Source organism: Amblyomma maculatum, chromosome 3 (assembly GCF_055883805.1).
Source record: "Amblyomma maculatum isolate TAMU_Amacu chromosome 3, ASM5588380v1, whole genome shotgun sequence".
Taxonomy (NCBI): domain Eukaryota; kingdom Metazoa; phylum Arthropoda; class Arachnida; order Ixodida; family Ixodidae; genus Amblyomma; species Amblyomma maculatum.
The window spans coordinates 114,126,563-114,139,676 of record NC_139346.1 but is presented as its reverse complement, the minus strand read 5'-3'; the positions used below and the strand labels follow the sequence as shown (position 1 = coordinate 114,139,676).

Below are 13,114 nucleotides of genomic sequence, written 5' to 3'. Positions count from 1 at the left end.
TGGTGCCTGCGTACTGTGCGACGTAACCGCACGTTAAATAATCGCATGTCATCTGCATTCTCTGTAATCTTCGACTGCAACGCCCCTCAGCCCGAGTCGCTTTGGCTTTTTTAAAGCTCACAATACCAAACCAAAATAATTAGCTTTATAACTTCGACCACTGTGCACATCGGGAAATGGTATGTAATGCATCTTCAGACCAAAACTTCGTCATTTAAGCAGCATTTAGTAGCGCGACAAGCAAAACAACCGGCACAGCCGCATCGCCCGCTTTCACGGTGCCAAACAGCCAATGTCACTCCTGACTTGCTTATTTTGCTTACCTGGTTAAAATATTTCAAGTGGTAACAATAATTTTAACATTTTGTTGGTATGACTGCGCTGCAACCGCAGCAAAGTTTACCCCAGCCACGGCCGGTCTCGAGGGAGACCGGCCGTGCCCCAGCGCGAGCCGAGCACGCATCGAAGTGCTGAGAGCAGCGCCACCTACGAGAGGCATGAAATGTAGGAGCGGCGCTCGCGGCCCGCTCGCGTCACCTAACCTTTCTAGCCACCATAGCGCATCAGTTGTTCAGTGGCTTCGCTCAGTCTTGCCCGGCAAATTTGCATGTGGGGCGGTTATTTCAGGTCATTTTAGACAAATTTGCCATACAATCTGGGAGAAATGGTGAGAACTTGTGCTTTGTAAGATTATAGTGCCTGCAATTCAAATTGCAATTTGAATTATGACTGCGAAAATGCGATTGTGTCGTGCGTATGACAATCACTGCACTGGGAAACTCGTGCTTCCACGCACGTTTCGCTTTAGCAATCGTAACACTATAATGCTTATTTCTTTTTCCAGTCCAAGAGGAAAGGCGTGAGCGCCGAAGAAAAACGGCAGCGGATGTTGCAAGTTTTCTATGAAAAGGTGCACGTCTCACTAATGCCCAAGTTTCGCGAATGGAATTTCCGAAACCGAGTACATTTGTGGCAAGATAGTTTCAATTATTGTATAAGTTACAGTGTCACAGCAACTGCACTTTAAGACTTAGCTTTTTCGTTTGGTTGTCTGCGCACTTTGTGCAGTGAAATATTGATGTCTTCATACAACACGCATGTTTTAATATGTGACCGAAATCACGCACGCTGCAGAAATTTGGACACGTTGCGCAGTGTTTCTTTTCTCCAGTACTGATTTTATTTTCTCCTGAGCTATTTAACACATCTGCATTTCTACAACCACTGTGCATTTGCAGAAGGATGTATTCCAGTTGAAAGACCTCGAAAAGATTGGACCCAAGGAGAAAGGCGTCATTGCGCAGGCAGTCAAAGACGTAGTCCAGTCGTTAGTAGATGACGGTCTCGTGGACTCTGAGAAGATTGGCACATCAGTTTACTTCTGGTCTTTTCCGAGCAAAGCTGTCAGCACGGTGAGTCCGGTAGCACCTGGTGTGAACTAGAGCTCACATGCATGTTTTCTTGTGACTGGGAATGCACCAAAGAATGGACAAGAATTGGCTGTAATGTGACGTCTATACATATAAACTTTGGTCCGTTATAAATATGATTGGCTCCTTCTGATTTAAGTCTTTCATATGTAATAGTAGGCCTTTTTTTTGTCCTTATAAGATATTTTTTTATTTTCCACTTGAGAGAGGATGTCGTATATTTCAGTGCTTTTGGATACCCATGTGATATCTTTCCTTAAGTATTGGTACAAAAGTTCTGGGAACAAACAAAAATGCTCATTACTATTTGGGTGGGATGTTAATCATAATATTTTCATATAAGAACAGTCATGGAAAAGATAGTTTGTTCAGCTCTTACAGTGGTAGCCCACATAGTTGCTACAAGATATTAGACCCCATAAACCAAACCAGAACTTGTTGTAAAGTTGACTCATTGTGTTACTGAAATTTAGGTTTGTTTTATAATAACATCCTTTCTGCTATAACACGTTTAGTAACTGAGTAAATAGCCATACCTTTAATATGTGGACTCATGGCTGTTGCAATTTGTCATGGTGACTTGCAAAAATGTAGCCATCGATGAGATCAGTCCGTTAGAGTTAAAGCAAATTCCACTAAGGTCACTGGTATGCTGGCCTCATGTTAGTGGTTTTCTTTCCCTTATTAGCATTCAGCTGAAACACTCTTGTTTGGTAGGGGTGAGAATAACAGGGACATATCACTGGTAATTCTAGGATAGCTTTTTCCATCATTTGTGAGGACGGAAGAGTTAAGCTAGCAAATTAGAAAAGGCTCCACTTTATCCAGGGTAGGTACTGTGAATTTGCAGTTGTGCTTGTAAGAGTGTTTGCTTCTTACGAGTCATGTAAAATTTGCTTCCAGAGAAAGCGCAAAATAGATGATTTGAAGTCTAAAGTGGAGGATGTCCAGAAGAAGCTCAAGTCTGTTGAAAACCAGCTTGCAAAAGCTCAAGTAGGAAGGGAGGATTCGGTAAGCAGCGTCACCAAATTGACTAATACACTACCTTACCTTTGCAGCAATGCGTGGTGTTGGCTAATACCAGAGCAATTTTTCTCCGACCTATGTTGGTTAGCATTTCATGTGCATTTTGAAATGTGTCTTTGTACTAGATATGCTTTAGTTAAGGCGAGCTTATACTCTGATGGCCTCCTATAGTCAAAACAATCCAACACAGCAGGATGGCTGTGGCTGGAGTTGCACATGTGTAGATTACACAGGATGTCTGACACACCATCATGTGTAAATGTGGTTTTAGTGAAGCTCTGCTTAGTGATGTTTTGCTAAAGGCTGCTTTTATTTACAAACATGGAGGTGACCTAACTTGAGGAGATCTTGCAAGCCTGCCTTTGTGCAAAGGCTGAGGCATGAAAAAGTGACATATTATGTAATACCGCTCATGTCATACCTCGTGGGTCTTTAAGGTAAATAAATGAAATTAATGACATATGAAAGTTCACAGGAGCAGGGCACTCAAAGTCGATAGATCATTCATTTTATTTTCTTTTAGTGCTTCAGTCTTCACAAGGCATTGAACTATCTAGCCCGTTGTATTATATCGGAAGGCAACTTGTGTCATAAGTCATTGTAGAACTCAAAAGAGGTGGCTTTAGCATCGCCTACTTGTTTCTGAAAAGCTAAATATATAGGTTACTAGAGGTGCAATTCTCTGCATTTTGTGAAAATTTGTGCTTAAAAATTAAAAAAAAAAAAGTCTTCAACAAGCACTTTAGTATTGTCAAAATGCTAGTGCTGGGGTTCCTAGGGAGGAGCATTGAGTGGTTTGGGTCTGCTCATTTTGACACCATTTCTGGTAAGGGTCCGTTAAGCCAGTATGGTTAAGTGAACCTAAAAAAACGAAATTACCTATAATGACTATCTGTCTTTTGTTTGCAGCTAGGCATTGATGTTGTCATATAGCATGCATTCTCTCTTTGTATTTTGTAAACAGGTAAGACCTCTCAAGCATAGGCAAATGCTCTGACTCTGACGAAAGTTGTACTTTTGCAACATGTAGCCATGATTGAAATTCAAATTCACTTTGATATTCCTGTAACATAGGCATTGGTATTTGTCTTGGAAAAGGCTGCTTGAGACCGGCCCAGATGCACTTCAGTAAATAGACCTTGATCTGTTGCTTCATTCGTTCAGTTTTGCTTCTGTTCCTACTTTGTGGTAATATCGAATCATGAGCGCATTTGTGACATCATTATCTCATTTTCTCATTCTGAACACAGGTTACTGCGATAAGTAGCAGGAGATGTGTCCTATGCTCACCTTATGGTTGTGGAGACTGTGGAACTTTCCACAAACCAGTCGCACCTTACCTTGTTAGGAAATCTCGCAAGATCAGTCTTCTGTGACCAACCTTTGAGGCTGACATTCTTGGTTATTCTCGTTGTCTCTCCTTGCCAAGTCTGAGCGAGAGAAGCTGATTGCCCAGCTGAGTGAACTGAAGCAGAGCAGAGACGAGCTCTCGGCTGAGTTGGAGAAGCACAGGGACTGCGATCCAGAGGTCTTGGAGGAGATTAAGAAGCAGACAGTTGTCGCAAAGGATGCTGCAAACCGGTGGACAGGTTAGTAATATAGGCCACCAGTGTGCCTCGCTGTGAGGACAGATTGAAGTTGGTTCGTATCCGTATCATGTGTCACTAATTACAAATAGACCACTGGAGGTGCAGAAAAATAGAGTGCAGGCATCACCACCACTAATTGATTTCACCAGAAAACTGTGATGCCAGCGAGACCTTTTTGATGCGTAAAGCTCAGCCGAGGCTGTACTTCCATTAACTTCCAAATGGTAATCACAGAGCCGTTTTTGGTTGATATTACAAGATTTTATTGAGTGGTAGAAATAAAAAAAATATTTGTTTCATTTTTAAATCCAATTTTCTAAGAAATGAATGCATGTTGGCTGCCAGGCAAACACCGGTGCGCCTATAAAGAGCCATACAATTATTTTTTGTCAGAAACAAGAAATTTCACGGAGCTCAAGAACACCATTTAAAGCAAACATCACTGGAGCCACCAGCACCCTTTTCCAACACCGGTAGAAGGGCCCTTGCTATTGCTGTTTTGCTTTTACAACTATATAACATGCTACTGCTGCCCAAGACAGAAATAAGTTCAGCATAACCTGGTTGACCTTCTTTTCCTGGGAAAAGCTTCCTTCTCTTACAGAATGTAGTTGAATGCTTTGTGGTCTCGCATAATTTTGCACTCATTCATCAGTTTCCACAGGCACGTGCAGTGGCCCCCTTAATGCACATGGAAGACACAAATTTGTCCCTCATGCTTCTCTTCTATCCAGAAGGCAAGAATGGCTGGTACTATCATAAACTGACTTCCATTTTGGGAGAGGCTTGTACACACTTTTTTCCATATTTTTTCTTTCCCCTGACATATGACATATGGCTGTTTCACTTCTCTTAGTGTTTCTTCACCTTTTGATTTTAGTGGCACATTCATAGGAACTAACTGCTGTGTTAGGTGTGATCGGTTATAACTCTTGCAAAATTGGAGTCGGGTGGCCCTGCCTTCACTGAATGCTGTGGTAGTTCGAAAGAGTAATAAACAGGAATGCATGGTTTGCCTGTAAACCAGTTATCTTCTGCAACAAAATATGCAAGGGCATATTTCATTCAGTAGCAGTGATGGTCATGGTGCCTCACAGGCTCACATATTATGACAGCAAATAAGCTATGCTATGAGCTGTTACAATGATTAGAGCTCGTTTGGAGGTATGCGCGCGAGGGAGGCCCAAGAAATGTCACAGAAATTCATTGTGGTAGTTCACGCATGCATTCTCTCACTGCATTGTTAGTTAGCAAGCCATTGCTCGCTAGACTTCGAGACGATTGCTTTTACAGGTTCAAGACCAGACGTTAATCCAGGCGATTCCATTTTTATGGTGCAAAGCACTTTCGTATGTCTCTGTCAGCTAGCTCTTCTTGGCATCCAGCTGAGAACAGCGGTGCAAAAGCTGGAAAATATTCACAGGCCTTCATTTGATAATTATTGCTATGCACTATGTGTTGGATAGTAAAGGCAAAGATTTTGCGGGGAACGAAAATGTTCGTATCAGTTATAGCAGTAATGTATGGAGGATCTCTGATAGATGACAGTGACTGTGTTTACAACTTTAGTTGCATTGTGTGAAACCGAGAGCATGGCATGGCCTTTGCAGTCTTACTACATGAAATGAGTGGAATCAGTCAAGAAATTATGAATAACAGTTTGAACGAAATGGATTTTAAACCTGTTCTAATGGAACACTAGTGGAATACAATGGTAGTCCAATTAACAAGTCTTGTTCCAATTTCGTGTCAAGTTGGATCAGTCTTTGCCTACTGGAAAGCTTAACTGGCCTCGCATGTTTATTCCTATTGAAGCCCATTCATACCTCCCATGTGTCAAATGAGTCTTGCCAATTGTGTTCAATTAGTCTGTCCATCTGAACACTATGCATCCAGTGAACATTGGAAACTTGTCAACTTTTTGATGGTTTATACATTTTGGGGGTGTGTACAAGTGATACTTACAGTTTGTGTTGAAGAAAGACCTTTTTGTGGGATTTAATTGTTTACTTTTGCATATTTGACAAACATCGCATAACTAACATGACTCCCATAGTAAGCGGAATCAGCAGCTGAGCATATTGAACTGTATTCATAACTTGTGCTATTTCTCCTTCAAAATTGAATGCAATAACTGTATTCAGTGGGCAAGAGTACCATGAATGTGGTATACATGAAGAAAAAGCAAGTTGTTATGTGAATTTATTGCACTGTCTCTTTGCACGTGATGCATGTTTGTTTGGCTTTTTTTCCACAAGAGTGCGTAATTTTCTTAATTTGAATTTCCTTGTAACATTTTAGCGCAAGGCAGCAGATTTTCTTCCTTTTGTACTTTAATATGCACAAATATTTATCACATGGTGTATTTTTCGGAAATTAGTTGGGGATTACATTTTGTGAATACCTCTTAAATGCAATAATTGCCTTTGATCCATTTGAGTCCTTTTTGTTTTACTATAGGTTACATTGTAGTCTGAAGTGTCGTAGTAGTGAATATTGTACGACAAACACTGGAAAAAAAATAAGCAATAATGACAGCTTCTGTCTGGCAGTTCTTACTTTTCGCTCTGGTCACCGCCATGCGACGATGCCTTCAATACATTGCGCCGCATCCTCACGGCACTGCCTATCCTATGTCACTTTGACCCGATGGCCCCTACTGAAATACAGATCGACGCCAGTGGTGTCGGTCTCGGCGCTGTACTCGCTGAGTGGAAATCTGGATTTGCTGAATATGTTGTCGCCTATGCAAGCCGAACGCTCACGAAGGCGGAGTCATATATCTCGGTCACTGAAAAAAAGTGTTTGGCAATAGTTTGGGCTCTGACCAAATTCTGCCCTTACCTCTACGGCCACCCTCTTGAAGGTGTGACGGACCACCATGCGCTGTGCAGGTGTTCCTCCTTGAAAGACCCATCCGGCCGTCTTGCCAAGTGGAGCTCTTCGTCTACTGGAATTTGATGTCAACATAGTCTCTGGCCACTAGCATCAAGACGCCGATGTCCTTTTTTGATGCCCCCTACAAGCTGACATCGCCAGCCTTTCCACCTCGGATGCTTCACCAATGTTACTTCACATCAGTGATATGCCTTCTGCACAGTGGAGTCGCTTCTCTTATTGATCTCCTCTCCAATTCATTGGCTGCTTCTCAGTCACGTGCGCTTCGCCGCCAAGCATCACACTTCGCCATTCGCGACAATCTTCTTTATCGCCGCAACTACAGTGCTGATGGTCGCAAATGGTTGCTAGTCATTCGCCACCACCTACGCTCGCAAGTCTGCGACTGCTTCCATGCTGACCCACAATGCGGCCATGTGGGAGTGTTCAAGACATACCATCAGCTACGCTTACGATACTACTGGAGGAGCATGTACAACTTCGTCCTCAAATACGTTCGCTCATGCCTCGCCTGTCAAAGTCTGAAGGCCTCTCCTCATCGTTCTGCTGGAAGTTGCAGCCGTTGCCTTGCCCACCACGCCCCTTTGATCGCGTCGGTATTGATTTATACTGCCCACTCCCATACACTGCCACTGGACCACCTGACAAGATATGCTGAAACTGCTGCCCTTCCATCTTCCACAGCATCTGACGTAGCTTTATTCATTTTGCAGCGATTCATCCTTTGCCACGGCTCACCTCATGAACTATTCTGTGACAGAGGACATGTCTTTTTATCTGATGTTGTTAAAACTCTATTGAACAAGTGCCACATAACTCATCGAACCTCTACAACCTATCATCCGTAGACTAACAGACTCACCGAACGCTTTAACTGTACCCTTGGCGACATGCTAAGTACGTCTCCTCTGACCACTCTGACTGGGATCTCCTTCCATATGTAACGTACGCATACAATAAATACTGCTACTCAGTCAGCTACCGGTTTCTCTCCGTTCTATCTTCTTTACGACAGTCATCCTTCTGCTTCATTACATACCATTCTTCCATACCAACCAGATGCATTTGAGTATACCCCTGCTTCTGAAGCTGCCCGACACGCAGAGAAGTGTCGCCAAATGGCCGGTCTCTAACGACTGAAACCCACTTCCACCAGAAATCCTGCAATGACAACCGTCGGACACCGTCGCAATTCTCTTCTGGCAGTTTTGTGTGGCTCTGGATTCCATCCGGTACTCCGGGACTATCCTCTAAATTTATTTCCAAGTACCACGGCCCCTATTGTGTCCTGGAGTGCATCTCTCCTGTCAATACATTGTGGAACCCCTGACGCCCTCACCTGATCTCCGCCGACGCAGCTGTGAAACTGTCCACACCCGGCGCCTTAAGCAACACTACAACCTTGCCATCTTGCCTACGCCGTAAGTCACCAGGGTAACTCCTCTTTTCCACGGGGGCCCTTGTAAAGATGAAGATTTACACACAAAGGTGAAGTTGAAGATTCCGTGTGCTGTTGCCAATGACCGCTATCGGTGTGTGCGCTAGACTGTTCCTGCTGTGCTTCTAGGTCGAGTAGCAGTACCTCTAATAAAACCCCATCCTAAATCATTTATGTATGTGTACTTCGTCTCACAAGATGTTTGCAACGCAGCGAAAGGCAGAGGTACTCCGGTCCAATCTGGATCACGCACACTACAATAGGCAATTGTGCCCCTACCCGCCTCTTGCCCCTCAAATTGGTGGGGGTGCCAGTAGGAGCACAATTCCCTATTATAGTGCGCAGAGGCGAGAGGCACTTAGTAGCACAATTGCAAGGGCTCCTCTGGCTTTCTCAATGCTGCAGATATCTTGTGAGACAAAGTATAGTATGCATAGGGGATGGACTGAATGCCTTAACTCTCTAGCTGGCCTTCAGGAAGTCGTGCATTATCGAAGGCAGTAGTTATTGTTGCATCCACAACTGTAACACTAGTTAATTTATTTTTGGATGCCTTAATAGTTCCGAGATGCATTTGTGTGGTTGTCATTTAGAGTATTTGGGTGCACTTAAGCTTCGTGTTTAAGGGAATGATGTGCAGCGATAATGGCTCCCGGCTGCAGTTCCTCTCGTGGATCATGTAATATTCGGTTCGCCACTCGTATAATTGCTAATCCCTTAATGCAGGCCTGTATTGTCTCGCACCCTGATCAACATATAGCCGCAAGCTACGACATTATGTGAAATGCCATCTGACAGACACAAAGCCTCACTTGTTGAACCCAGGTGTGTTAACCTGCTCATGTGGACTATATAAGTTGTATGTCTGACTTATGGTCCAATAGTTCGCGCGGGTTCGATTCCACCTGACCCTCTCATCTGAAAGGAGCTGCCGTAGCTGCTGCTGCTGCCTTGGCCATGTGATCTCACCGACCAATCAGCATGGCCGGCCATGTCGCTTACCAACTACCAACCGCCAGACATGTGCTCATGATCTTGCGCTCACAAAGCCAACTGCATATTTTTTGGAGACTTTAACGAGTCCGCATTAAAAATTTTTCCTGGCTTATGTTAATTTACTGCTCCCTAGTGATTGTGGTTTTATTTTTGACAGATAGCTGTAACAAACTTGCAGTTTTTTTTTTCTTTGCCTCATGCCTTTTAATGCTGTGTGACGAAAGTGTCTGTGTAGTTCCTGTGCTGTTATTTCTGGTGAAATTCAAATTATTTATGCGTTATCACGAGAGGATCGTCCGCTCAGCCAAAGAGCCTTTCTCTGTGCATTCCCTTCGACCTTGCAATCAAAATTTAAAGAACACTGCAGAATCTGCATTGGAGTAGTACAAAAGCACGAATACTGCTGTTGGTTGCTCCTGGTTGTTTCTACTTGCATTATTGTTTACCCATTTTAGTCTTTGGTACTTTCAAATAGCATGCCAATCCCTTCTTATGCCCCTTTTTGGCCCTACTTCTGGTTGCGTGATGTCACATCATCGACGTCGCATTAATTCACTTCTTGTTTGCCCATTTTAGTCTTTGGTACTTTCAAATTGCGCACCAATCCCTTTCTATGCCCTTTTTCGGCTCTACTTCCGGTTGCGTGACGTCGCATCCTTGACGTCACCTTAACTGACTGATTTAATTAACACTTTAGTATTTGATACATTCAAATGTGGTGCCAAGCCATTGGCTAAGACCATTTTCGCCTTTACTTTAACATTTTTTGCCTCTAATTAATTAGCTTATAGGCCTTATTATTTTTTAGACACAACATTATCACCCTCTATCAATTGACACTACTCATTAACCTCTACCACTCCTCAGTTACAATTGCTGCACATACGATTTTGCATGTTGTGCTTGTAATTAATTACCTAATTAACTTAGCCTAATTGTTTTTTCGAACACAACATTACGTCATCCTCTATCGTTTGACACCATTCGTTAACCTTTACTACTTCTCAATTACAACTGCTGTGGACAACTTTTACATTTTTGCCTGTAAATAATTACCCAATTAACTTATTGCTCTAATTACTTTTCCGGCAACAACATTACGTCACCCACTATCGATTGAGTGGTGTCAATAGATAGAGGTTAATTTAATCTCTATCTCTTCTCAGTTACTCAACTGCTGCGGACACGATTTTGCTGACGCGGCCTGCGGACGCGATATGCGGACGCGGTTTGTGGACAGAAATCTGTGAAAATAGCGAAGTAATGCTTTTGCATTAATAAACATTGTCTCTGACTGCTCCGCGACAGGGTTTCTATCCCGCGGTGACGCGAACAAGGCCAGCCTCGCTCTCGTTTACCATTGCTCGAGAACACCGTGCGTTCGCCGCAGCTGGCGAACGCGCTGTGCACTGCACGTCCTCTTGTAGGTTTTTACGAGGAAAACAGCAGTAACCTAAAGCAAAGTGAAATGAGACGCACGTTAATGTGGCCGTCGCAATTTTGCCACGCATTCATGTGCCAGAGCCAAGGAGGCAGCCATGCGACGGTGTTGCAATATATGGGATGCAGCTATTTGGCGTCTGTTAATGCAGCTGGATGGAGCTAGGGCATGTGCCTTCGATTTTTCGGTTGAGTGCCCTCGACCACGGAAGAAACGGCAGTACGCTTCACGCTCGCGGTTGCTAGTAGGCCGACGCGGAACTGTCATTTAATATATCAGCCACGCAAGAAGGAACTTCGTTGCCCGTGGGTTTTTACAGAGAAGAAGGAAATAGAGAGAGAGAAGAAACTGACCTTGCTACAGACATATAGGCGTTGATAAAATAATCGTGCTTGAGCGTTTTGTTTTATTTTTCTGCGGAGAGCGTGCGCTGAAATATGTCGATATGTACCGATCGAGCGTGGCTGCGACTTACGGCATAAGCGTTTTGCGAGTGTTGTCTATCTATTACATAATTCAAAACCGTGTTGCACATATATATGGCTGGATAACGGTGCGAAAATTTACTTTCGTTTCAGATAACATCTTTGCTATCAAGTCCTGGGTCAAGAACAAGTTCTTCATTGAAGAGGCTGTGTTGAACAAGCAGTTCAATATTCCTGAAGAGCTGGACTATATTTAAATATATTTAAGTTTTATATTAATAGCACAATAGCATTCTGGTCGACATAGTTTCCGGCTAGAGTACTTCAAAACCCAACGTTTCTGCTCGGTACAAGGCAGTTTTGTCGACTGACCCCCCTGAAACAGCTGTTGCATCAGCCATTACATGACCCGGAAATAAACGTTCTGCCTTAAAAAAAAGACAAAAAAAAAATGTTTTCTGTTGGGTGTGTTTGTAGCTGGCATCGGCTGATTGGTGCTGTTATCGATTATATAACGATAAGACCTGTACTTCGAAGCCAAAATGCAGGCCATCGAAAATGAGCTTGCGCGCACGGTGCTTGCGCCTTGCTTGCGCGCTGCTGACATGGTAGAAGAACAAATGGTAGCGTAACTCCCATAGAAGCCTGCGTGTCGACTCTGAGCGAGGCTTTAGTCTCCCAGCGCCCCCTGCGAACTGTGAGGCACAACAATCACGTGACGTTGCTTGTGACGTCACAGGGACGTGCTTTTGGCGGGGAATTTGATCGTCTTTTTACTTTTGAACGAAAAACAAGGCCAACAACGACGGAGGCAGAACGATGCTCGGATAAGGCAGAAAAATGGACACCGTAACTGTTCAGCCAACTTGACATGGATTTCTACAGTCAAGTTTTACGTTAACTGAAATGTTACGGCATCTTTAACCACCTTATCATAGCATCGTTCTGCCTCCGTCGTCGTTAGCCTAGTCTTTCGTCGCGCGTCATGTAAACGCATTCTGGGGCTTATTTCTTCGGGCACATTTGTGAACAAGGGCCTTCAAGTGAATTCGGCAAGCACATGGATAGAATCACATGGCTTGAGGCATTTCACTAAGGGCATAAATGAGTGAAGCTGTGCTGCATAGAAAGCCAGGCTTTATTAATTCACGATTACTTACATAGACGCTTCACGACAATGAAATCTTTAAGTGTGGGAAAGCGACCACCGCTCATTCACGTTCTTCATGAAGTCCTCGTGATAACAAAATATCCTCAGCGTAGGTCTCCTAACGAGACGCGGTGCGATTATAAAAGGGCAAAAAATCTTGCTAACAAACAAAGTACATATCAGTGTCAAAGAACAACAAAAACAAACGAACGGAATAACTAACGCTAGCGCTAGAACGCCAACCTGTAAGAGCTTAGGTAAGCAATTCAAATTGGGATTACTAGTATTTAGAAGCTAATGCGTCTGAGAAGTCAAAATATCTACGATATAGCTTTGCTCCAATAAATCTCGCCCTGTTCATGATTCCATTATTTTACTCGCGCTTCATTTGCCACTGAGAGGAGTCAATGTGAGGTTACAAATTTACAACTTATGCATTTAACATGTTCATGAGAAAGATCCCATTGACAATAGGAACATCACTGTAATAACAGCTAAAGCACGTTCAGCGAACGTTGGTGCGGTAATAGGACGCAACAAGCAAAACACGCAGCAAAGGGAGCGGAACGGAAGGTTTTGAGCAATGCGACACGCGTCTTGGGGGCAATAAAATCTCACCTTCACCGCTCAATTAAAACATGCAGCGATACGCCGCTCATGCAGACGTGTATCCGTAAAACAAGCCACCACTTTTGCGACGTGCCTGGGAGGCAGAGCTGAG

General features: G+C 43.5%; 1 protein-coding gene across 3 annotated transcripts; it reads left to right on the top strand.

Annotated features, from left to right (window-relative positions):
- The first annotated feature begins 557 nt into the window (after positions 1–557).
- LOC146195745 (meiotic nuclear division protein 1 homolog) lies at positions 558–11,524 on the top strand. 3 transcript variants are annotated; one of them, XM_084597893.1, is made up of 6 exons: positions 558–667; positions 845–910; positions 1,239–1,412; positions 2,334–2,441; positions 3,886–4,045; positions 11,397–11,524. In XM_084597893.1, the coding sequence occupies exons 1-6, from the start codon at positions 665–667 to the stop codon at positions 11,498–11,500; spliced, it is 615 nt and encodes a 204-aa protein (XP_084454019.1). In that variant the 5' UTR covers positions 558–664; the 3' UTR covers positions 11,501–11,524. The 3 variants fall into 3 exon arrangements, with proteins under 3 accessions (XP_084454019.1, XP_084454020.1, XP_084454021.1); XM_084597894.1 differs by lacking the exon at positions 11,397–11,524 and adding an exon at positions 6,912–7,924; XM_084597895.1 differs by lacking the exon at positions 845–910 and having other exon boundaries at positions 564–667.
- The last annotated feature ends 1,590 nt before the right edge of the window (positions 11,525–13,114 follow it).

Excerpts from the sequence above, each read along its gene's own strand:
- LOC146195745 (XM_084597893.1), top strand. Across the intron at positions 911-1,238 it reads TGCAAGTTTTCTATGAAAAG|AAGGATGTATTCCAGTTGAA; the intron begins GTGCACGTCTCA and ends GTGCATTTGCAG. Across the intron at positions 4,046-11,396 it reads TGCTGCAAACCGGTGGACAG|ATAACATCTTTGCTATCAAG; the intron begins GTTAGTAATATA and ends CTTTCGTTTCAG.